At 39.3% G+C, this 26,519-nt stretch overlaps 1 protein-coding gene across 2 annotated transcripts in view; it reads left to right on the top strand.

Annotated features, from left to right (window-relative positions):
- The window catches only part of LOC120742252 (A disintegrin and metalloproteinase with thrombospondin motifs 7), a 78,599-nt gene that overhangs the window by 2,425 nt on the left and 49,655 nt on the right, over positions 1-26,519 (top strand). For both annotated transcript variants that reach the window (XM_040045442.1, XM_040045443.1), the window contains exons 2-8: positions 1,953-2,320; positions 9,014-9,197; positions 12,137-12,336; positions 19,103-19,186; positions 19,857-19,981; positions 21,759-21,908; positions 25,351-25,494. In XM_040045442.1, coding sequence (XP_039901376.1) covers positions 1,953-2,320; positions 9,014-9,197; positions 12,137-12,336; positions 19,103-19,186; positions 19,857-19,981; positions 21,759-21,908; positions 25,351-25,494 — 1,255 coding nt within the window. The remainder of the gene's footprint in view (positions 1-1,952; positions 2,321-9,013; positions 9,198-12,136; positions 12,337-19,102; positions 19,187-19,856; positions 19,982-21,758; positions 21,909-25,350; positions 25,495-26,519) is intronic.

Raw genomic sequence — 26,519 nt, 5'->3', positions numbered from 1 at the left:
AATACTCAGGCATGTGGTAAAGTGAGAAGTCGATAAAATAATCGTACGGTATTAAAGTGCCAATAGAAAGGTGAAAACTCCTCATTCAGTCAGACATTTCAAATATTTGTCCAAATCATCTATAAGTGCTGTATGCTTGAAAATATTTGTGCAGATAATCCTGTGCAGTGCAGACAGGGTAAGAGCTCGAGTCAGCAAGGCTGTGTATAATCACTCCTTCATTTCCCTTGAATGAGATAAAGCCAATGATGATAGTGTGAGGGTTTGCACCCTTGTTCTTTGAGTGCACAGAATAAGTGAAAGAATTTGAAACAGATAGTAGCTGTGATTTTTTTTTTTTTTTGACAGTGGTAATAATAATTATTTAATGTGTACAGTGTCCATCACATGGATAAAAACATCAATATTTCACAGTGTTGTTATCATTAAAATTCTTATCACTGGAAAAAAAGTTGTAATTGATTTTTGCGACTTAGCTTTAGTGCAAATATACCATTAAAATCATTTTAATATTCAACTTTTTAAACTCTTCTCATGCATTTTAACACACGTCGCGTGAGAAAGAAGGTTTCAGGGGACTCTGTGCACTCTGTGAATAACTAAGTATTGCTGCTTCTATAGGATTTAAAAGGGCAAGTAGCAGCCAAGCTATGCTAATCAAATGAAGTTGATTAATTGATCATCAGCAAACATGAATACCTCTATAAAAACAAAAGTTTTAGCAGTTTGCTAAATTCTCTCCAGGAGTGGACATCCTGACAAAGTCACACAAAAATCAGACCTTGCAGGCGCCACATCTCAGATTGTACAGGCCTCCATTAGTGTGTTAAATGTTCATGTTTATGACAGTTCAGTGAGAAACAGACAAAACGAGTATGAGGTCTTTGAAAGGGTTGCAAGGAGACGGGAGACAGCACATCTTAGGTCTGCAAAGGTGCATCATCACATGGCACAAGACTTCTGGAACGATGTTGTTTGGACAAACAAGATAAAGTGGAGATTTGGACCTAACGCACAGCGGCACACTTGGCGAAAACTAAGCTCATCATATCAGCATGAATACTTCATACCAACTGTGAAGCACGGTAGTGAAGGGGTGATGATTTGGGCTTGTTGTGTAACCACAAGTCGTGGCCATCTTGCATTCATTGAGTTAACCATGAGCTCCTCTGAGTATTTTAGAGTGAGAGCAACAGCTAAAGCATGTCACAAATTACGTCGTGAAGCAGGATAATTATCCAAAGCACAGCAGCAAATCTAAAACAGAATAGCTGAAAAAGAAAAGAAAATTAAGGTGGTGAAGTCCAGACCTCAACACAATAAATGCCTGCAAACCTTAATAAACTGAAGCAATGTTATAAAGAAGCTACTGAATCATGTGGTGTACTTAGTTTTTCACAGGACTGCATGGAGTCCTGTGAAAAACCCCTTTTTCATGTGACTGTATGTGGTGATAAGCATAGCAGCTGTGGGGGGTGTACTGTCAGTGGATACTAAACATACACAGTGATTACTGAGTATTGCAAACTAAAAGAAATAAACACTGTTTAGCAAGATTTAGCTAGGTACAATGAAATTGTATGGATAGAAATAAGATGGAAAAACTGCTCATGCTGCTTCTTGAGGCGCAGTCCTTATATTTTTTGTCACACTGCTCTCCATGCATTGGACAAAGCTATTCCAGGTCAGAGCAAATGATGGTTTGTGAAACTCAGTCTTCCAGCAACAATGCAAACTATTAAACATGAGGTTGAAGCGTCAAAGAATATATTTTTAAGAAGTGCTGCATATATGTCAGTTATATTCAAAGATAAAGTGACAGATTAGCACATATGTGTGTGTTTAGAGTTTCCCCGGTTTTGTTTACAGCTTTGCAGCCACATGATTATTTAATTTCAATCCAGTTTCCTGCGATTTAATAACGAGTCTTCTTCCCACCACCGCTTTTACAGAAAGATTTCAGGATGACTTCCCTTTGTACGAGGTGGTTCACCCTACGAGACTGGATGCCAAGGGTCACTTCCTGTCCAATTTCCTGTCTCACCATGCTCGCCGTTTACAGCGCAGGGAAGCCTCAGTGGAACCAGCAGGACTAGATCGCATCTTCTACCAGTTTTGGCACGGCGGCCACAACTTGCACTTCAACCTCACTCTGAATCCTCACCTGCTGGCTCCAGGCTTCATGACTGAGAGGAGGTTTGGTGGCCTGAAGGGGGCACGGATCAAACCTGCTGGATCCTCCCACTGTCATTTCTTGGGTGAAGTGTGGGATGATGCCATTGTGAAAGGGAGCGCAGCTATAAGTACTTGTGATGGCCTGGTGAGTGGATAAGCGAACTATTTAAAATTGTTTGAAAAGCATAAGCAGGCGAGGTGACCAGGCAGCTGTCATCAGAGCTGAGTGCAACAAGAAGTTATTTTCAAAACTGTGAAATTTCATCTTCACTTAAGGGTCATTTAAACAGCAACATGCCCTGGTGAGATTTTTTTTTTTCCATTAAAGTTCAGTCCATATATATTTTGACAGTGACACAAGTTTTGTTTTGTTTTTAACCTGTTTATGAAGCACATTCCTATTATAGTTATATAATGGAAATGGACATAATGTGTAGACTCTCAGTTTTAATTTGAGGGCATTCGTATTCAAATTGGATGCAGGGTTTAAAGGTTTTAGCTCCTTAAGATGTGCCACTCTCTTTTAAAGGTGACCAAAAGTAATTGGACAATTGTCTCAAATGTTATTTTATGGGCAGGTGTGGGCAATTCCTTAGCTATGTTATTATCAGTTAAGTAGATAAAAGGCCTGGCACTGATTTGAGGTGTGGTGCTTAAATTTGGGAGATTTTGCTTTGAATGGGCAACATGTGGTCAAAGAAGCTCTCCGTGCAGGTGAAACAAGCCATCCAAAATCTACAGTTTGGTACATACTGAGAAAGAAAGCACTGGTGAACTCAGCAATGCAAAAAGACCTGGACGTCCACGGCAGAAAACAGCGGTGGATGATTGCGGAATCATTTCCATGGTGAAGAGAAACCCCTTCACAACAGCCAGCCAAGTGAGGGAGTCTCTCCAGGAAGTAGGCATTATTAAAGTCTACCATAAAGAGAAGACTACATGAAAGTAAATACAGAGGGTTCAATGCTAGGTGCAAACCACTCATAAGCCTCAAGAATAGAAAGGCTAGATTGGACTTTGATTGATAAATAAATAAATAAAAAACACCTACAAAAGCCAGCACAGTTCTGGAAAAAACATTGTTTGGGCAGATGAAGCCAAGATCAACCTGTACCAGAATGATGGCATCTGTTAAACATAGTAGAGGCAGTGTGATGGCTTGGGCGTGCATGGCTGCCTGTGGCACGGGGACACTTGTGTTTATTGATGATGTGACACAGGACAGAAGCAGTCGAATGAATTCTGAGGTGTCCACTCAAATCCAGCTAAATGCAGTTAAATTGTTTGGGCGGCGTTTCATAATACAGATGGACGGTGACCGAAAACATACAGCCAAAGCAAACCAGCTGTTTATTAAAGCAAGTGGAATATTCTTGAATGGCCAAGTCAGCCACCTGATCTTAAGCCAACTAAATTTGCATTTCACTTGTTGAAGACTAAACTTTGCACAGAAAGCCCCACAAATAAACAGCAGCTGAAAGCCGCTGCGGTGAAGGCCTGGCAGAGCATTAAAAAGGAGGACCTTTCAGACTTGAAAGCTAATTGTGCTTAGAAGCCTAGAAGACACTTTGAAACCACAGCTCCACATTTATACACAACGAGTGGATATAAAGAGACTCAGCCATATATAAAATATATAGATGTATATTGGTTGTAACATTTTTTAGAGATTTGCATTGCACACATAATAAGGATGCAGCATTTCCCTGATTTGCAGACGTTCTCGTGGGAGCGTATTCCATCGGACGGAAAATTGTGCCTGATGCACTTCCTTTTATAGCAGGGATATAAACTTGAGTATTGCGAGTAATGGAGCCCGCCTTTATATTTTGTACTAAATGTATATTGAACTTCCATTTTTGTCCCTTTGTCGCCACAGAAGTGTCACTCTCATGAGTGCATTTTTTAAAATCACGGAGCAGTCCTGCAGTCCTGCTCTGTCTGAGTTTGTTCAAAATTAGGCCAGTGATTTATGCTCTCCACTGTGTCTGTAACAGATGTGCGCTCATAAAAGAGAGATTATTTAGACCACAAGTGGATACGGTGGGCATGATTTGCATTCAGACCACTTAGATCCTTGACACTGCATTATCACAATGCTGCAGTCGTATTTCTCCAAATTAGATCTGGACCAGGGCTTTCAAAAGATACTTACTCACCACCTCTCTTTTCTCTGTCTGAAATTTCCAAATGGAGATATTATTCACATCGATCACAATAATAAATAATCACAACATAGATCACTATTTCACGTTTATTATAATATGCTCCAAACTGTTCTTCATTTTGATTTGTAGTTTTAGAAAGAGAGCACTTTTTTCAGAGATTAGCTAGAAGCTGTTTAGCCCTGTGCCTAAGTGAGTGTGTAAACTGCAGTGCAACTTTTGAAACAAAAGTCAGATCTCAAAAGCGAAGCGTTACTCTCTTGTAATGCTGACAGACTTTTCTCACTTTCTCAGACGAGCCTGTCTGACACCAGTTATCATGTTCAAAGTCACATAAAACAGCGGTCCCCAACCCCCGGGCTTCGGACCGGTACCGGTCGGTGAGTCGTTTGGTACCGGGCCGCGAAAGTTGAGGCTCAGGTGTGAAATGTATGGTTTTCAGGGTTTTTATCGGTTTTCAGCGTTATTTTCTCTCGGTTTTCCTTGGTCTTTTCACGTGTGTTATGAATAAATCTTCTTTTTTCGGTACCGGTACTAGTTTTATTTTGTTGTATTTATCCGCGACACCTTAAAGGCCGGTCCGTGAAAATATTGTCGGGCATAAACCGGTCCGTGGTGCAAAAAAGGTTGGAGACCGCTGACTTAAAGGGCCTTTTTTTATGGTTCCGATGCTTAACAGGCTGTCCTGACCATGTCTGCATGCCTAAAGGCATTAACAAGTAGTCGAATAGGTGCACCTAATGAAGTGGTCAATGAGTATCTACCTATTTAGCAGAATTCCCACGCATATGTAAACTCACTCTGGTTTAAATATTAAAGTGTAATTGATAGAGATGCCAGGAGAAGCGGAAGCGAATGGATGGATGGATGATAGAGATGCCCTCTATGGTCACATGGATGAAGTTCATTATGTTCTCTTGCTGAACATGACACAACAAGAATTTGTGTGATAGTAAAAGCCACAAATGCTGTCTTATTGTTCAGATGATTGTGTGTGTGTGTGTGTGTGTGTGTGTGTGTGTGTGTGTGTGTGTGTGTGTCTCCTGTGTAGCTGAAGTTGTTCAGCTCAGGGCTGAATTACAATAAAATGAGAAAAATTTTCCTCCCAGAAGACAGGTTCCTCTTAAAAAGCAATCATGTTTTCTTGCTTCTAATCTTCCTCCACATCTTTATTTACTGGCGGGACTTTGCAGCACTAGTATCAGTCAAAAACTCTTAGGTATGTGGTATAATAACATTTAATTAGTGTAGAAAAAAAACTAAATAAATTATTTTATTTAATAATTAGTGGTAGACTCTTTACTGACATTTGCTTTTTTAAGTCAGAAACACATCAGCAGACATATGGTATCCACATTGCTGGTGTTTTGCCAGCGCTCTGCCGGCTCCTTGCACGATTTGGGTTATTTGCCTGTCTGATTTACATCAAGTAAAACACACAATCAGCTGGATTACGATCATCCTTCCGCTGGTTCTTGAAAGACTTCTTGATTGCATTTTAGTCCAGAAATTGTACAGCTGACTTGAAATGCCCTTAAATGCCCCAGTGAAATTAACTTTCTTTGAGAAAAGCAAAAGAGTATGATGGTATATATTCAAACACTTTTATTTCCTGATGGTTCCCTGTAGATAAAGAAACTAATTTCCATACAGTAAGTAAAAATGAAAGTTTTATTTCTTGGGTAACTCACATACATAACTGTGTCTTTTTCAACACTTCAGCATGTTGATCAAAACATAAAACAAAGTAAAAAAGTGTTTGCAGACAACCACAGACCATATATAAAAGACTGACGCAGCCAAAGTGACGTCACACATTAGTTTGTGAAATCCTGTTTGAAACCAGATGTCACATCTGGTGATTCTGAGTGAAAAAATTGGAGCGACACTCCACACTCGCACGATAGCGACTTGACATTTATAAGGTTGGCCTGCCCTAAAGTATGCCCTGTTTTGCATCCATGTAATGAGTGAAACTTTAGGCCAACAACTGAAGCCATAATTTAATTAGGAAAGTGTTTACTGGGGTTTTCTCAGACTTTTATACAACTGGACTTCTTTTTCACAACATGAGGAGCTGCTCACTGCTGGCACTCACAAGAAAGAATGCAGGTTCAAAGTACTGATCTTTAGCACACAGTCTATGCAGGTAACTAATTATTGTGGTGCAAAGCAGCAAGTAAACTTCTGCCAGCACCTCAGCTTGGTTCACTTGCCAGAGCTCAGCCTGTCTGCTTTTGGTAAAGCACAGACAGTGATGAGATTAAGAGTATTTTGAATATTGAAGGCACTTATTAGTTTGCTTTATAAGAACCAAGTATATTGATGAAAGTAAAAAATGTTTCCAATGTGATCCTTTTTTTGTTTTTCAAAGCTGACTGATATTACAGATGAAGAAACTTTGATAGAAAATTCAGTTGCACATCTTTAACGTTGATAGAGTCGATTTTACGTGCGTCATCTTCTTTGACTGTCTGCAGATTATTCTTCACTTTCAAAGCTGAAGTGCTGCACAAAAGAGCATCTTGCAAAGTAGTCCCATAAGTCCTCATGTTTTAGATCACAGCCAGAAACCTGTAGTTTCAGGACGGTTTCTTCCTGTGGTTGTGACTCTATCATGTTGACAGACTGCAACACTTCCCAAATGACTCAAAACTTCAGATCAACAAGCCTCCCTTTCTTACTGAAATATATTACATATTTATATGTTAACTATGTGTGTAAGTTTCCTCCCAAATACGAAATCACAAAAGATTATTCCAACCACAATATATTTCCCGGCATGACTATTGTTCTTGCCTCCGTGCATTTCCTTCAAACTGGAGAAAGAGCCTCCCACACTTAACATAGTACACAAGACAAATAAAACCAACTGAGTCAGAGAGAAAGAAAAGGAGCTGAGCCGAAGTTGTAGATCAGCTTCCATACCCACCTCCACCGTGGTCAGGCTAAAACAGCTTAAATGGTATGCAGGTATTTGAAAATTGTGCAGATTTCCAAAGGAAACTCGGTTACAATAGAAACATACTTTAATGACTGGATTTCATTTCACCCCTGATTTACTGCATTGGTCCAGTGAGCACTGAAATTGTTATCCAGTGAGCTGTGATTGCATTTACTAAGACAGATTAAAACAAGAACATGTTAGATTAACTGACGTGTTTAATGGCTTATTTTACATTTCAAATGTTACATTTGAAGGTTCTGTGTTATTTACTCAACCTGTTACCTCAGTCAGTACACTTGACTCTAAATGATGCAGCATTTTGGGAAATGTCAGCACCAACCAACAGCCAACCTTTAAAGCCAGTATATCTTTGATATTGTATTTTTTTGGAGATGAGATGAAAACTACTTTTGCTGCTCAGCTTTTAGTGTGTGGGCTTCGGATATAACGGCCAGCCCTCCTGCCTGAGCTTCACTTGGACACTGTGTAAGATGAAAAAGGGATTAACTGGAGCAGAGGGTGGATAAGAATGAAATATAAGACAGCGATGGTCAACGGGGGGCCTAGGGGAATTTGGTTTTGGCCTAGTGCCTGCCTGCCTGATTTACTATGCAGTTGCTTAAAAGACATTTGATCTTTTCCCCGGCTCAGTCGTACCACAGAAAAATTATGACTTGGGGCTGTTTTTGCTGTTTCAGTGGGAGCTTACTCGATGTGTTTTCATGTGCTTGTGCATTTTTATTCACTAGTCTTCAGTACTGTATGTAATGTTTATATATATTAATAATAATATTTGTATTTAATAATATTAAATATTTAAAAAAAATAATTAAAAACAGTTTTAGAAAGTACCACTTAGCGCGTTTATTCAGGTTGTATTTTTTTAACTGCTTGTTCAGTTCAGGGTTGTGCCAGGCTGGAGCCTCTCAGCTGTTAGTGGGTCAGAGGTGGAGTATACTCTGGGGCCAGTTTGCCTTTAAAAATGCAAATGCATCATTTTACTACCATAAAAATTAGGGACTTGGATTGAACACTTGCAGCACATAAAGTAACAGACTGCATAGTTAAAGAGTGCTGCTTGGCCGACCTGCAGCCCAGATTTTGTTCCCACTGCAAACATTTGATACATTATGAAATGGGGGAAAAATAGACAAAGAAGGTGTGGAGTAGCTGGAACAAGAAAAAGAACAATTCAATTTCTAGAGAACTCGAGCAGCTGATCTCAGTTTCCAAACACCTGGCATGGTAAAAAGAAATCCTGTTGTTGCAACATTTTGGTGTTTTTTAAAAGAGGTTGCTGGCTACATGTGGATTTTAAATACTTTGCAAACACAGTGTCTCCACTTTTTTGCAATTCTCCAATCAAAATACTCAAAAGCGGACATCTTCAGTTGTTTATGGTGTAAGATGATGTAAGTTCATTAAAGTAAGATCATTAAATATGGCACCGTGAGAGAAAACGCCTTATTGCAGAGCATAATATATAAAAATGCTTCTGATCAATTTTCTTGTCAAAAACTTGGATTAGCTTACTAATTAATGTTGTATGCAGTTGTGTGATGTCTTGCCTACCCGTTACATACTGTATCTTTGACGACAGAAGAGCAAATCAAGAGCAATGTTTTGTTTCTCAATATTTCAGCAGTTCGCTCTTTGGCAACAGTTAAAATAGTTTAAAGAGATTTGAAGAACTGACTTACAGCTCTTTGTTTCTTTGTTTCTTTAGACGGGACTCTTCAAGTTGTCTGATGAAGAGTTCTTTATTCAGCCTCTGGAGACATCAAGTGATGAAACATCAGCACCACAGGCCCATGCCATCTACAAACGGCATGTGTCTCCTCCCTCCTGGAGCCCAGTCATACAGCCCATCTCAGGGAAACGACCTTTCAACAGTACCTGTGGAATCAAAGGTAAATCGTGCACATTTACTTACATTAGCAAAGAAAGCACAGCATAGAAATTATACTTTTTTTTTTTTTAAACAGGATGTCAAACTAACGATTTGTAGTACAAACAGATGCACCAGAAAGTTGATTGTTTTCATCTGGATCCAGATGAACACCATTAACTTTCCGGTGCTTCCTTCCCTGAATGATTGAGCATTCATGGAAACACGTAAACGGATGCATTACCGAAAGATTTTTTTCTGTAGTTAAGGCAAAGCTAATATCTGTTAATATCTTAAAAATGAGTGTGACAGGGTGTGGGTTGTGGCTCAGCTGCAGGGAAGGCGAGGAGCAGTGGGTTCAGAGTGTGGTGCCAGGGGAGCCTGACCCACGCAGCTGACCTCCATCATCTTATCATGTCTCCCCCATTCGAGTAGGTCGCTGTGTGTGGCGTGCAGCAAGAGGAGGCAGTTTGAAAACTAAATGATCAATGTTTGTACTATAAAGACAACATTTGTGGCTAAAATGTAAGCCCTCATATTGCGTCAGACATTATTTTTTTCTTGCAAATACAGAAACCGCAAAATACCAACAGCTCCCAGTGTGATTAAGGTCATGGTGATGTGCAAGTTTTTGTTTTTTGTAACAGCAGTGGAGATAAGTACTATATTTACATATCTTAAGGCCTTAAATCTCTTTACTTGTTCAATGAAAATGCTTAATTTAAAAGTCAAAATACTGATAACTCATTAGCTACTAAGCACTGAATGATGAGAATGATGATTATAAGTAATCTCTTGTCTTTCATTTGTCTCCTGGTAATAATCTGCCGAGGTTAGAAGAATAAAGCCACTGAAATGCAGACGTTCGTAAACCAGCTGCTTAAAATTCTGAGTTGAATTAATTGGCCCTGGAAAAAAAAATAGATGTCCCAGAGGATTTGAGGGTTTGCTTTCAGAATCAGCTTAACAACAACACCAACAACAAAATATCAGGGCAGAGTTATAGTTGTGCCTAAGTACTACTTTAAACACTACTTTAAACACCAATCAAGCTCAGTTTTTTGTATTTGGAAAGATGTATTATTAGCTTATTACTTGCATTGAAATACATAAACTTCATTGCATCTTCCAAATTGCAAAGTAAATTACTTGTTTTGATTTCTAACGAATGATAGCACAGACGCATTTTCAAGGACAAAGAAGCTTGTGTATGGTTTTAATTGATTAAATACACATTTAGCATTTATATTGTTATTTCTTTTCAGCTTGCTGAACAGACTGATAAGGTCTGAACGTTGATTTAAGCAGTTTCTGTAATATCAGAATTTTCAAATCATTAAGCCCGTCCCCTCTAGGCCTGTGTTTAAATTGTGCACTTAATCACTGTATCGCTATATGTCAGCCAATCCTAGAGATTTTTCTTTCTGTGTGGCTGTGGTTCATAAACTGGGAGGGTGTGTGAACCACAAATATGAACTGAGAGTAAGTTGAATGAAGATGATTTATGTAGGAGGAAATGCCTTATTATTTCACTAAACCTTCAGTTTAGTTTCGTTCTTACCTTATGAACGTTATATGTACATTTATATACATATAACCATGATAGGGTCATGTTTTGAATTGAAGACTTTTTTAGCTTCTGAAGCAGGAAATGGAAGAAATGGTTTGAGAACAACTGCTCAAGCTATTTTCAGCTGCTTACTTGTTCAAAGAGCTCACTATAGCAGATTGTTCCCTATTTGGCAGCATTTTGATGTTTGATGCTCTTTTTGATGCAAACAAAGGATTTGTGTCCTCTTGAAATCAGGACTAAGAGTCTTTCACTTGTTGGGTCTTCCTTGATGTCATGATCTTCGTACAGCATCTGACAGCAGACTCATCTCTATCCAAGATGTCGTTGGGGACAGCACCATCACTCACCTTTTCTCACTCAATATGTGATTATACACGACTTTGCATTTAATCACTAGCTGTTATTAATCTCTGGCGCTCTTCCATAACATGTCTTTTGTTCTGTCTCCCTGCCCTCACCCCCTACCAGTCACAGGGAGGGGGGGGAGCGCTTGCTCATAGCCGGTCATCCGATTGTTGAGGTTTTCTCTGTATTGTAGGGTCTTTATCTTTATTTATAAGTACCTTGAGATGACTGTTGTCATGATTTGGTGCTTTATAAATAAAACTGAATTGAATTGGCTAATGCGTAAACTGCTACATTACATTTTACATACTCCAGGCTTCACTGCACCCTTAGATCAGCCTGACTGAGACTTTTTTTTTTTGGCTTTCGCAGCACAAAATGCTAACCGTTGCATCCATGTCAGTTTAAACTGATTGATAAATAACACTACAGAATGATCTGAGTCACCCTGTAAGCCTTAGTATCATTAGGAGTGGTCTGTGGACTGAGGTGTATCCGGTAATTCTCATTCATTTCTGAAGCTGATATTTCGGCTTCGTCATAGCAACAGTAATATATGTGTGTCTGCTGTTGGTGTGCCCACTGTGCTTCCTGTCCCAGAGTATGTAAATGTTAAAGTTTTTGACAATATAATAAGGAGGATGAAACATTGACTTTTTTGCAGCTGACAAACAGAGTGGCCTTTATTGTGCAAACAAACAACACGTGACCTTTTCTCTGAGCTCGCTTCACTTGTGTTCATTTGTATGCTGTGTTTGTCATCCGTATGTCTGTATGTGCTTGGAGGTTGCTGCCCAAGTGCTAAGCATTTTCCTAGTATGCATGTGTATATCTATTATATGTGTTTTTGTCTAATCCAATAAAGACACGATCAGAAAATACTCAGAAAGATCAGCTAGAGATTGCTGAAGAGGATGATCAAGGGCAAAGATTTGTTTAACAGCACTGTGTACTACATGTGACAAGGTAAAGTCACAGTTAGTCTTTGTTGTTGTGTGTCAGTGTGAAAGATTTTAATATCTATTTATATTTCCCTTCTGCAGATTATCATCAAAGCTTTAAAGACATTGAGAGACAGCGGGAGCGTTGGGAGCGCAGGCAGCAGAGAAGAAGGAGAAGAATTCGTCAACGCTCTGTCAGCAAAGAGAAATGGGTGGAAACGCTGGTGGTGGCTGACCCCAAAATGGTGGACTATCATGGGAGCAAAGCTGTGGAAAGCTACATACTTGCTGTCATGAATATTGTAAGTATTCGATATTAATAGTACTATTACGCTACAGGTATAGGCATCAACAATGAAGCGATGACTGCCAGCCTGTATCTTTATATACAGACTTTAGATGAAGTAGTAGCTTAATGTGCTTGTGCAAATGCTGCATTTCCTCCTTTGAGATGCTCTGCCAGCCCCTTCCTGCAACAGCCTTCAGCTGCTGCTTGTCTGAGGGTCTTTAAAAAGCATGCTTCACTGGGCTGAGATCAGGTGACTGACTTGGCTATTGGATAATAGACCATTCACTTGCCTTGAGAAGCTCTTGGTGGGAGTGAGAAGGAGGATCCAACCGCGGACACGGAAGGAAACCAAACTGGGTTTAAACAAAAAGCGAGGCGTTTATTATGGCGAGTTAGACATGACTACAAAAATAAAGCAAAAGGCGAACAGCAGGGTTGAAAACTAAACTAAAAACTAAACTGTGGTAACTATGAACACAGACGTGAACGTGATTCTGACCAGGAATGTGCAAGAAACTATGATGAAGAAACAAGAACATGAAACATGAACACGACCTGAGCAGAATCATGAAGTACATGGAACTTGATGTGATGTGGAGGGAAGGAAAACAGACGACCTAACAAAGACTGAATGAAAACACACAGACTAAATACACACAGGAGGTGATCAGGGCAAGTGGAAACACGTGGGGAAACAGCTGACCGGAATAAACATAATGACGCCACAGGGGAAGAAAAACTAAACACATTAAACATGGACACACCAGACTTTTCAAAATAAAACATGGACAGATGTAGACATGAAAACACCAGCCGGACAATTAGAACATAGAACACGCAGAGACAAACACACAGGCGTAACTGAAAGTAAAACACTGACAAAAGACTCATAACTAAGGAGACATAGATGAACCTAAACTAGACTTAAAACTCAAGGCAAACTGATAATAATACTAGAACTTAACATCCTTTCAATCACAAATACAAACATAAGAAATCACAAATACAAAAATAAACTCAAAATCTGGGTCACAGACAGTCCCTGACACTTGGGCATCTTTGGCAGTTTACTTCTATGTCATTATCCATTTCCACTGTAAAGCAACACCTCATCATATTTGGCTGAATCTAAAAAAAAGAAACTCTTGCCTCTAAATAATTCATCCTGCTTCTTCCTTCAGCAGTCACGTCATCAATAAACACTATTGACTCTGTTTCACTGGTTCCATTGATTGTAGGCTTTGCTAATGATACGCCTTTCTCTTTGAGAGTGTTCCTGCCTTGGCTAGTTGTTGTGAAGGGATTTTCTTAATCAGAGACTGAAGTGTTCGATCATGTGGTCTTTCAGGTCTTTTGGTGTTGCTGAGCTGGTTGACACGTTCACTCCTTTTTAAGGCCAAATCAACGATGTGGTACAAAAGATTTCTCACTCTAATACATTTACTTTGGTTTCTCAGTCTTCTTCACTTGTGTTTACATCTTTTTGGACCTCCTATGGAGAGTTCCAGTGATAAGTTACCAAATACTAGGACTGGGCGATATCACCCAAAATTCATATCTCGATATTCTTTGGCTGAATCGTGCAGTCAAAATGTAAACTAAAAAGACGCTGAGCATAATAACAAAGACAGATTTCGCAGCTGCTCTGTTCCCAAGTTCTACTGCATGACTGACAGTCTTAAGTTTGAAATCCGCTTTGTAACCTTGTCTCTTAACAGGTGCCATTTGTGGTCCTTATAATATTACACAGTACGGTAATATTACGTTGAAGCACAGTACGTATCACTCCGCAAGGCTTCTGACTACCGTAGCTGTAATGCTCCGACAATCCATCAAGCGGTGCAGCTTTGTAGTTTACAAAACTCGTACTAAAACTTTTTTTGACAGATTGTTGAGTGCCGTGTACCACATAAAATCGGTTCGTGGTGAGTAAGCACAACCGCAATTCATACAAAAGGCGCGCTGTTGATTTTTGAGAAACTGAAAGGATTTTAGGTCGTGCAGCCCCCGTAAGTGAAGCCGCATGGCGCCAACGCGTTAGCGTGGTTAGCTCATTAACGCGTTGAAGCCGTCCAGCCCCACGAACGGGGCGATCTGCGGTAACTCGTTAACAGAGATTTGCCGCATTAATGTAGTTATGGCGTTATCGTCATTTTAATTAGATTAACGCTACCAGCACTAAAATAGTAATCTCCAAATGTTTTCTTTTTACCGACCAGATCCTCTTTGATAGTTTTTTTTTTTTTTTTGCCTGTCCCGTTTGGCTCTTTTGCCATCAGAATTATTGTCTAAAGGCAAAGAAAGATGCCCAACAGATTTACTTTACCAAATGGACCATCCCAGCCTTGCCATAATGGTCCATTTGATTCACCTTTTATTGTTTATTTTATTTTATTTTCACTTGCTAAATACGGGACAGACTTGACTGGGGAAAAGAAAGAGGGAAAGAAAAACAGCGGGGAAGAGGGACGGGGATAAAGGGCAAAAAACAAAAACCAACAAAATAAGCAGACAAAAAATCCATATATCAATCACCTGGATCACCTGTTGAGAAAGAAAAAAGAGAAAACAAGCAGAAGAGAAAAAAAAGAGCAACATAATAAACAACATCACGATGATATATGGGAATATGACAGTAAATACTAAATATTAAACATTATTGTGCAGCACGTAAGATCGACAGCGCACAGTGTGCTTTGAGGTAGGAGCCAAAAAGGGTGTAGTTTGTGGGTGTGATCACCTGTGTGTACACCTGTGAGCATGAACGCGCTTGTTTTTAAAAGGTTCCTTCATGTAACGATCTGCTAGAGGGTGTGGGGGGGCCACAGCCCCGTCCTCCAGGGCATGAAGCAGGTATGGAGGAGATCAAAACTCCAGACATCCAGAGGCCCCCAGAACACAAGAGACCAAGGAAGACCAACAGAGGGGCAGCCGCGACACTGTCCCAGAAAGAGCTGAGGAGAGTCCCAGATGAGGGGTCACTCACCAGCCGCGGAGCAGAAGCCAGGGGGGGTTGCAGTGACGTGCCCGTGAGCTCCGCCGGCAGCGGATAGCTGCCGTGTCCATCTTGTCGTTGCCTGCAAGCGATGGGGGAGGGAGAGTTGTGTTCAGTGAAGGAGAGAGGTGAGGCAGAGTAACGTTGCGTAGAGACAAAAGTGGACAAAACAGAGGCAAACTTGCGGCTCCGCAAGTATAATTATAATGTAACATATACTGTATCAATATAAACGATATTGTCACATCTCATACCTCGCAAAAAATATATATCAATATATTTAAAAACTCGATATATATCGCCCAGTCCTACCAAATACTGCTTGTCAATAAATCGACCAATTCATTTTGTACCTCTGAAAAAGGGGAACTATCTATAAAAATGAACAGTTATTAATGTAAGTAGGGAGGATGCAACTAGGCCATTTTATCTCACCCGGAAGGGGATTTGTGTCTCCAGGGATTGTGGAGAACTACACTGTGGAGGCACTATTGGACAAATGTTTTGATAGATTTAAACTAATATTAGCACACAGAGGAATAGTTTTAGAATTTATTTTAATGTAGAGTTGAAGGATGAATATCTGGTGCATTTTGATTGAAAATTTTCAGATTTTCTTTAAAGCATCATGATAAAAAAGACTTTTTCTTTCTCTCCTTTTTTCCAACCATGTCACGCCACAACTCTGCAATCAATGTTGTTACTATATCGTATTCATGGATCTAGTAAAGTGACTTCACTATTACTGAGTAGCGCATGAGGGAGTTTTCCAAATTAGTGCCATGTTGACTCAGACCGCAGCACCTGAAAGTTCTATCAGAGGACATAATATCAGGAAATGCAATTCACTGACAGAAAAGGACACAGATATACTGACCTAGCACACAGTAATACAAGGAGGAAGCAGCTATTATTCTCCACATCCTCCTGCGGTTCTTTTTTAAAATTTCTTAACAGTGTTACATAGCAGCTTACATAGCTTTGAACTTTAAACACCCAAACAATTCAGTTTTGCAAAAACAAGCTTGCAGAGCTTCAAGGGAAACAAACCGTTCAAACAATGTCATCATCTTCCTCATCCGCCAGTTGCTCCATTGTCTCCTCACCAGCGATGTCTTGAAATCGTCAACCATGCAAGAGGCTCATGTTTTCTGTCTTCTGCTGTTTTCTGTGCACACAGAGTAAGGATTTATGAAAAAAACATAACCCACAGCGCAGCCAATCGAATGGAAAATCATTGTGTATTCACAAGGATGACACCCTCGTGAATCACTTTGAGCTAACAGTCGAGCGAAACATTAGCACAGCACTCTGTGGGCCGAGGGGAAACGCGTTACAACAACAGCACATTGTTGTGGAGAAAAATGCATGAGCTTTAAAAAGCCACAGCTTTGTTTGTACTCACAAGTCACAGAGTATGAAAAAGTGGATAAAGATGATATGAAATGATGATAAGGTTGTTTAACAAAAATGTTGCTGTTGTTTGTTATATGCTCTGAAAACATCTTTGAATGACACAACAGTGAGGTTATAAAAATAATTTTTGATGAATGAAGTCTTTTATCGGTGCTGGAGTTGTTCTGTCTGAAGTGCCTCAGTTTTATGATTTGTACAGAAGGTTTAGTTTGTAGGGATTTTGTCCAGCAGCAAGAAAATGAAGGGAATATGTCCAGTGACGTGTGCCCTTTCTTCAACATAGTATGAACCATGAATACACAATTCATGTACGAAAAAACACGCCAATGGATTTAAACTGGGGTGAAAGTATAAAATAAAGTACATTATAAAATGAGGTTTCAAATTTTTTTTTTCCCCTTTTAACTATGTTTGCTCAAACGTAAACGCTTCCCATAATCAACTGCATATTTCGAGGTCTATCTGTAAAACTGCTAGAAAACCGTCCTTTAAAATGAACTTCCATCTGAATTACAATGACTTTCGCAGCCTGGATCAGTGTAGCAGTGGAACGAACCGCATCCAATAAACAATCATAGTTACAGAATGCTTGTTTATAGCTGTTCAGAAGAGAGGTAGTCAAAGGCAGGAGAAAGGTTGAGCTTTTTGTAAACGGGGGCAGAATGTGATTTTTGTACAAACCACGAGCGTGTCTTTCAATGGTCTCCTCTCAGAGGCATTCATGGTGATGTATGTGAGGAAGAAAATAAGGCAATATAGAGGGAAGAGTTGAATTCCTGCTTCACCTCTGCAAAACTAACCTGGTGCTAAGTTAGGAAACAAATGGTCAAATTCAGACACCCCAGTTCCAGACTTGTACTACGTCCCGAAAAGCATACTGTCTGAAGCACGCTTTCTTTTTAATGCTAAAGCAATAATGGTAAATGGCCTGTATTTATATAGGGCTTTACTAGTCCCTAAGGACCCCAAAGCGCTTTACACATCCAGTCATCCACCCATTCATTCACACACTGGTGATGGCAAGCTACATTGTAGCCACAGCCACCCTGGGGTGCACTGACAGAGGCGAGGCTGCCGGACACTGGCGCCACCAGGCCCTCTGACCACCACCAGTAGGCAACGGGTGAAGTGTCTTGCCCAAGGACACAACGACCGAGACTGTCCAAGCCGGGGCTCGAACCGGCAACCTTCCGATTACAAGGCGAACTCCCAACTCTTGAGCCACGATCCCAACCTGTTGTAAGCAGCTTTTCATGCTCTTCCCCAAAAAATGCATTGAAACCTGCTGCTCTATCAGTCTCTGTTGATAATGATGCTTAGAGTTTTATATCCCAGCGAGTTCCTTCCACCTCTCAGGCTTTTCTTTCATGCTTCTCATTTCTGGTTTCTCAAATCAACTGACCAACAAAGATCTGAGGTGATTTCCTTTCACGCTTCTCACTTCAGATTTCACGAATCAATTGATCCTTCCCTGTTCTGTAGTAATTAACCTCATGCTGCTTTCTGCCCTTTGTAAAGGATTTCCTTGTGGGAATAGAAAACAGGCTAGCATTTATATACAGCTTTTCTACTTGCACTCAGAGATCTTTAGGCCACAAGAACACTGACTAATGCATTCATCCAGCTCTTTATTTTTGCACTAAAAGCACTTTATTTACCCCAACCCAGAGCCTTTTTGCTGCATGGTGACTGTGCCACTGTTAAAGCTACTGACTAACTCTTTAAATTTTGGTACTTTAGACATAAATAACCTTGTGACAAAGTGCTCAAGGGAACCATATTTGAAAAAAATAGAAGAGTTTAGGGTAATACTTTTTACATCCTCCATATTCCCTGAGTGCAAACCAGAAACCCAAAGGTGAAAAATTACGTCAGATGTTGTGTTGCTGTTTGTGTGCATACCACTACTGACGTGTTTTGCTTTAAATGTGCATAATTACAGGCTATAATTATTTCTTTTTAAATACCAGGGTACTCAGGCTTTTGATAGTTAAAGAGACTAGCTTTAATAAATAGATTTGAAAGCTTTGATGTTAAGAGGTTAAAAGTATTAAAAAGCTGTACAGGTCCCCGCTCACAGACTCTCTTTGAAAATTCAGATCATGACTCACGCATAGAAAAACAATGAAAGGCTGGGGAAAAAGGTTTCTAAAAAAAATTAATATTTGTAAAATGCAAACGATTATTCATGTTGAAAATGAAGAATTGAAAACTGCAAATTATTAACTGAAAAAGTCTAGGCTGATACTTTAGCTAGGGTGTCAGTTTGAGCATAAATGTGTTTAATAAATGAAAATCCAGCAGTCAAGTTTATTTTTCTAGCCATTGCCCTGATTTTTATATAGTGTTAAAAGAAGTTTTCTTCCAGGTTGCAGGTCTCTACAGAGATGCCAGTATTGGGAATGCAATCAACATCGTGGTTGTTCGACTCATCCTGCTGGAGAAGGACGAGGTAAAAACAGATTTCTGTATTTTAATGAAGGGTGGTTTTATTCGTTTCCATATAAAGAGTCAAATCCAAAATTCCCGACCACAGAAATTCTTCAATAGTTTGGTGTCCTGAAAGTTAGCCTTACCAGTTTTGTTTTCTTATTTTTTTCAAGTGTGGGTCAGAATGACCCGTTTTACCTACTCTCTGGGTTTCTTTACATTTAATGAATGAAATCCCATTCAGAATGACTGAAAACTACTAAACATTACTTGCTTTTAGGTTCTTGGGCGCAGTCAATCCTTGCAATTTGTAACTATGCAATAAATAAATGAAAATGGGTTTTCTTAGTCATTCTGATTGCTGTACTGTATGTACAAACCGATTGTAAGCAGTAAAATGTACAGAAATGTTTTGCTGACAGCTGTTAGAATTACAAAACTCACTCTTAGTAATAGCCGAGATATACAACACTGACAAGGACGCTATCACCTTATGTTCATCGAATGTGAAAGTCATGGTGCAATTTGGTTTTCCATTTCATTTTCCATTTCAGTTTATAGCCATATTTATCTCTGTGCTGTGCACTTATTCCGGGCAATTTTGTGTACTTAGAGTGCATTAGCTGCTAATGATTGATTTGTCTGCTGTTATGTTTTCTTCTCTTCATCTGATTGTGACATGTCGCCGATAGGATGACTTGAAGATTACACACCACGCTGACAACAGCTTAAACAGCTTCTGTAAGTGGCAAAAGAAACTCAACATGAAAGGGGACGAGCACCCGCTCCACCACGATGTCGCTGTTCTGCTCACCAGGTACCATATACACCCGAATCACTGCTTTCCTTCGTAGTACATTTATCTTTTTACTGTTTGAGCCCAAAGCCCAGCTATGCGTGTAATGTTAATATTAGTGTGCAAGTGGCAATCATAAAGTTTCCTGTTTAAATTAGTCTGTTAAGCCCTGTGGCAATGTGAGATCACACAATGGTGACTAAACCTATGGCTCACTGATTAGGATATTGCTAAATTTATATACTTGCAGTTTTGCAAAGCGAGTGCCTGTGGCGACCCTTACAGCTAATGCAAGGTGAATATCAAAAATGAACCAAAGAGTACCACAGTCATTTCTGCATTATTCAACAGGGCATCAATTTGTGATATTGCAGGGCGTAATGGAACAAGAAGACGCAGCCTCAGCTTTTACATGAAAAGTAGCCGGGGAGAACTGCTTTTACTCAGCCCTGCAGTTTATGGGCTGTGCAACTTGAAATCAGATCATGTTTTTTTTCTCAAGACAATGACAAAAGGCCAACTAATGCCTGATTTTGTTATTAAAACTAAAATTATTTAGTTCCCTTTAGAATTCAATGTTAATAACATTCAACCAAGATTGAAACGTCTGTGATATGACTGAGATTTTGTTTGCACGACCTTTCTCTACTGTCACAGTTCAGAAGTAATAGTTTGACTTTTTGGAAAAGACACTGATACAAAAGTACTGTGCCCACACATTTTTTGGTAGTTTGCCTCCAAGCAGTACCTAACCAATTTCAGAGGAATGTTTTTTGTTAGTTAAGCTGCTTGATAATGACCTGTGACGCACTTAACTCAAGGGATGAACCAGTGTTGTGTTCACACAACTTAGCAAAGAGCCAATTTTAAATTGTATCTTTAGGCACTAATTTAATAACAACCTGCCAAAAAACAAATTGTTTGTTCCAATTTCTTTACTCGAAATCTATGAAATATGCCAAAAGAAAAAAACACTGTTTGACAGACATAAAACAGTATCTTTGCGACATCAAGGTGATTCCTGAAGAGCTGTTACCCAAAAACTTGGCATATTTCTGTAAAATGTGCAGTGCGTCCTTAAAAAATGTAGGAAACTGGACAAAAGTGGAAGATTAAAGAAGACATGCCAGGCCTAAAAAGAATATCTAGAGCGGGAGAGCAGCATCTGAGAGTCATGTTCTTAACAAACAGGGGAAAATGAATCAAATACCTGGCACAGGACCCGAGAGATGCACCTGGCTTTTCACATTGATCCATCTACTGTTCACTGAAGCCTCATGAGAAATGGTGCCTCTCAAGAAGCCATTCTTAAGGAAGGCAAACATTTGTGCTTTTCATGATCCCACCACTCAGATATCTTTTCTATTTCCTCTGTCCTCCTCTTGTTCCCTAGATGATCTGCTCTCTTTTTCTACCTTGTTTAGCTAATGAACCTTGTCTAAGTAAAGTAGTAGTGTGAGCAGCAGCAGCTCATATGCTCCACCTGTGTCTACACAGCACAAAGTCACTGTAAGGGGAGGAAGCGTGATAGCAAAAATGTTAAAACACTCTTCTGGCTTTAAAAAGCTGGATTTGCAATTTACAGCTGTTATCTGCATATGTTAAATATTTTTAAATATAAGATCTGAGTAGAAAGTAATGCATATGTAAAATCCAGTTATGCGTTTTATTCATTCATTCACGTCTCGAATGAATGAATGCTTCCAGTCATAAGAAGATCATTATTATTATTTTTTAATCATTGCTTCACCCCCTTCTTCTGATATGTGACCAACAGTCTGTCGTCTTCTTTCCACAGAAAGGACATCTGCGCATCCGTCAACACACCTTGTGAAACCCTGGGTCTGTCGCATGTGGCGGGAATGTGTCAGCCGCATCGCAGTTGCAGCATTAGCGAGGACACGGGCCTCCCACTGGCTTTCACTGTAGCACACGAGCTAGGACACAAGTAAGGTTTTGGTGCATGCACACATACAAACACAACCATTGTGGCATTCTAGTCTTTGGAAGGTCAGTCAGTGCAAACATTCAGGCCCCGAGTTTCACCAGCGAGCCAAAGTCATGTTCGTCAGCACAAACGCTCTGTTAGTGTCTTGTTCATCAGCCTCTTTATAAAACATGAAGCTTGATCCTGGAGTCGACTTTTCATATTCTAAAATAAATCCATTATAACACTGGATATGTAAAAAAAAAAACATCAATACATTTTTTTCATTACAACATTACACATTACAACTCTACTTTACTAAGATCTTCTTAAATATCACCCTTTCTTCTTTTAACTGCTGGTCTAATAACAATAGACCGAGCAATAAAGAAAAACAGTACGACACAAGACGCTAAATAATAGATTAACACATGAAATAAAAGCAACACTCTAAAGTGATCTCAAGTCAGTCACATTTCCTGTTATCTGAAACAAATGATATTTGAAAATTGTGTATCTAAGTGTTTAATTATGTATGTAATTAGACCACTCTGCTCTCTCTATAAAACTCACCAAAGTTGCCCTCGTCAGGTATTAATTTTAACGGGATGAAACAACCTTGGAAGACAAAATAATTGTTATTCCAAAGCAACCAGTTTGCTGAGAACATTAGTGCTTTCTGCTCAATTTGAACTTATTTTAATTTCATTTGATTTTTGCCCTCTGTTTGTTTATTGGTCAATTAACCAAACTGTTTAAACATTAACACAAATTTAAAAAAAAAAAAAAAAGTTACCTTGCTGCTACAGCCGCATAATCCTCGAGGACAGACTGCTATTTGTATTCGGCTAGTGCAGCACTCATTCAAAGTGTGTCTGCTCAGAACTGGCTGTTATTGGCTTAAAGTATAAGCGAGTGCTTGAAGTCAGTTGTCGCCACATAAATAGAACGTGTTATTAAATTCGCAGCTGATTCAGGCTGCCCACATTTAGTTGTAAAGCAGAAAAGAGGGAAAAGTCTTGTTAATGTGCCCAGAAGAAAGAACGAGCCAGTGCTCGTGTGAATTTGTAAGGCCAATAAGTCCAGTTTAATAAAGAGCAGCTAATGCAAAGAACATTTATAATCAAGATTTGTGAATAAAGAATAAACTTATATAGTAGATTTTGTTGACATAAAAAATATGGAGGACTGCACAACCAAACAACTTTATGCCCGACGCTGCCTGTCCTTGGTCCACAGCAATACACGCATCAAATCTGCGGTGGATCGGATGAGCTGTTGTTCAGAAAAGTAAACAACAGGTGCACACACACACACACACACACGCAAGAGCTGAGTCTCTCATTGTGCTCTTATTGTCACTCGGACTCAATCTACACACAACTACACAAAACCTTGCTGTTTTGAAAAGGCAACTGCTATGAGCATACACACCAAAAAAGTGTGTGTGTGCGTGCGTGCGTGCGTGCGTGCGTGCGTGCGTGCGTGCGTGCGTGCGTGCGTGTGTGTGTGTGTGTGTGTGCATTGCAGGTAAATGATATAGCAAAATCTCCAAAGTGAACCCGAGGACCAGCTTGGTTATAGATAATGTAAAATGTATTTTAAAAATGTATTTTATTATTCTTTGAGATAAATAAAGGATGAACATCGCACAACCAAACAACTCAGTCCTGCATGTTCTCGGATCTACGTCAACACACACATCAGGTCTGAGGTAGATCGGACGGACTGCTGTTGAGAAAAGCAAACAAGAGACACGCGAAGGAGTCGAGTCTTTCATTATAGTCTTATTGTCACCTGGACTGCATCTATACAATCATAAATCACACCCTCTTCAAGCTAATTCAACTTGACTCCTGTGACTTGAAAGAGTGAGTGGTTGATAGCTTAATTTATGTCTTAATTACTGTACTCAGATCAACCTATACTACAAGTGTGTACTTGTACTACTTTTATTAAGTCACCTTAGGAACTTTGTCCTTGAAAATGTGCTGAACAGACCCTATTTTTCACAATTTATATATATGGTTTGTTTGGTTTTACCCTTGAATATATGTCGAGGTTATTTTCTTGAAGGATTGAACAGGTCTTAGGCTGAAGGGAGCCTATTGTGAACACAAGGGTGTTCTTATTATGACGACAAAATAAATTCAGAGCATGAAAGGCTATGAAAGTTATTTTCTTCATTCAAAACCACAATGGTACAATTAGACTGCTTAAAAGGGTAAAAAGAAAATATTGTATATATTTGTGTTATTGCCTGTGTTTTATATTATGTGATTGGTCTGATTGTTTGGTTTTTTGCCACTTTATTGAGTGTCTTTTTTATATTACTGATAAGGATACACATGGTGCAAGTGTACTGTATTTCTTCCAGTTACCATGAAAATCCTACATCACTGTCTCCTGCTACTATATTGTATAAACATGGTGCTGCGAATCATCTAAAAAAAGCTGTTGTATTGTAAAGTTGTATTATTACCCTGGAAAACAGCTATTCTGTAGATAGAATATGTCTACTAGAGTATAACAGAAAGCCTTTTCTTTTTTACAGGGTCTCTGGCTAAAATTGAGAAAATTAATGCTGCTATGCTTTGTTGAAACGAAGAACAACTATAATACTGAAATACACACGATCATACATGTAATTGTTTGATCAAGCTTCATTTATGATTTTAATGATTTAATGAAGTCAGATTAGTTTGTCTAAGGTTTTCTTCATGCTCATTCATCGATAAGCAAAGCGCAGATTTTTCAATTCAAAATTAAAATCCAAACTTGTTCTTGGAACTCGTCACATGTTAAAAGAAGTTACATGTTAAAACCCCATTTTCCTTTAAAAATTAATTCCTAGAAAATGATGATGAAATGCATTTGCTGTACTTGAAAGAAGCGGATTTTTCTTAATCGACATCCATCAGATTTTGAAAAACTTGCAGCCAGTCATCGCTGAAGTTTTCATTGGCATTACTGTTCTCAACCTTGAAAAGTACTAAGCGCTCGTAAACTTTTCTGTATTTGGCAGCGCCCTATAATTTTAAATCTATTGCTTTTCACTTTCTCTCTCAGGGTGCAATGGTAGTATCTAAGAAAAATAGATCCTAGAGCTCCAGATAAAGAGAAAAAGAAATTCAGGCTAAAAAGATGGGGTGAATGGCCTTTTCCTCATCATATTCACATAAGTAATGTTTGTGTAGTCATGCTCTCTGCAAGAAGAAAGAAACTCTGTGTCTCTTGTAAATGAGACATTAAGTCTCAGTGGGACTACCTGGATAAACAAAGGTTACATAAATAAAAAAACACAAGTTCTGCCTGTTTTGATGTATTTTAAACATGTTGAGTGCTCATAATTCTTTGTTATACTACACATGCGGTGCTTTGCCTTGATATACATGTTACATGCTGTGCCCCCTCACTTTAATTGCTTTTTTCCCCCTTTTTTTGTGAATCCTTTTTATCACAGTTTTGGGATTCAGCATGATGGCAGCGGTAATGACTGTGAACCCGTTGGGAAACGACCTTTCGTCATGTCTCCACAGCTCCTGTACGGCACCTCTTTGCCCAGGTGGTCACGCTGCAGTCGCCAATACATCACCCGCTTCCTAGAGTGAGTGCCTGTTTGTTCTGTATGACTGTGCTGCTGTGTAACATACATGTATATAGGCTTGAGGATTCATGTGCCCTAAACATTTTTGGATTTCCCTGCAGTTTCCCTGTTTGCTGTCATCTGTCACCAACATCTAGAACCATTAGCAGATCACAAAACTAAACCATCACTACATAATAAAACTTCCTGACCAAGATACACTGCAGTTTAAAAACACTGAAAATAAGTTTCATAACACTGTTTCAAATGACCTTTAACATTAGAGCCCTTTGGGTAATAATGGCTTTTCACATTAGTACAGAAGAGAGGCTGTTCTTCACTGCTGAATGCTTTTATTACTGTGGCAATGTTATCTTAGAAAATTATTTCTATTGAAGGGCAATGGCCACCTCATTGTTAAACCCCTTAAGGTCAGCAGCACAGTTAATGCCGCCCACTTACTTTAGTGACTGACATTAAAAAAAGGCCCTCTAACCCACCTCTCTTCTACATCTGATAGTCAAATAGTGACCCGGGACTAGTAACTGTGACTTCATTTAAAGCTCACTGGACAGTCAGTAATTCATATGTGATGAAGTTGAGTAAAAGCCTAAATAGAGTACTTCTTTTTCTTGAATCAACGCTTTGTTTAAATGGATTTTGAAACAGACATTTCTGTCTGTGACAGTCTTTAGTGAGCTTTTTACATCATGTACTGATATCAGTTTTGCAATGTTCCTGTTGAACTGTGCAGTTTTTGGGCTTGTCTTGCCAATATTAACTTATACTCAATATTATTAAATTATTGATAATAATATTTGATAAAAACAATGTATACTCAGTAGTGTAACTTTCAGTATATGGCTGTATACCCCATCATACGTTCCACCATCTGGCTACTTTTACACTACAGTCTGCCAGTGTCTCTCAGCTGTACAGACAGCTGCTACCATCAAAGACTTGATTCTTGCTTCAGCAGCACATGTGCTGAACGTCTGAAATATTTCACCATAACTGCCCCAGTTTCTTTGCTCCGAGCATCTGGA

Source organism: Simochromis diagramma, unplaced genomic scaffold, assembly GCF_900408965.1.
Source record: "Simochromis diagramma unplaced genomic scaffold, fSimDia1.1 OVJJ01000079.1, whole genome shotgun sequence".
In the NCBI taxonomy this organism is placed as follows: domain Eukaryota; kingdom Metazoa; phylum Chordata; class Actinopteri; order Cichliformes; family Cichlidae; genus Simochromis; species Simochromis diagramma.
The sequence above is the reverse complement of the archived record's forward strand: the minus strand, read 5'-3'. Positions and strand labels throughout refer to the sequence as shown.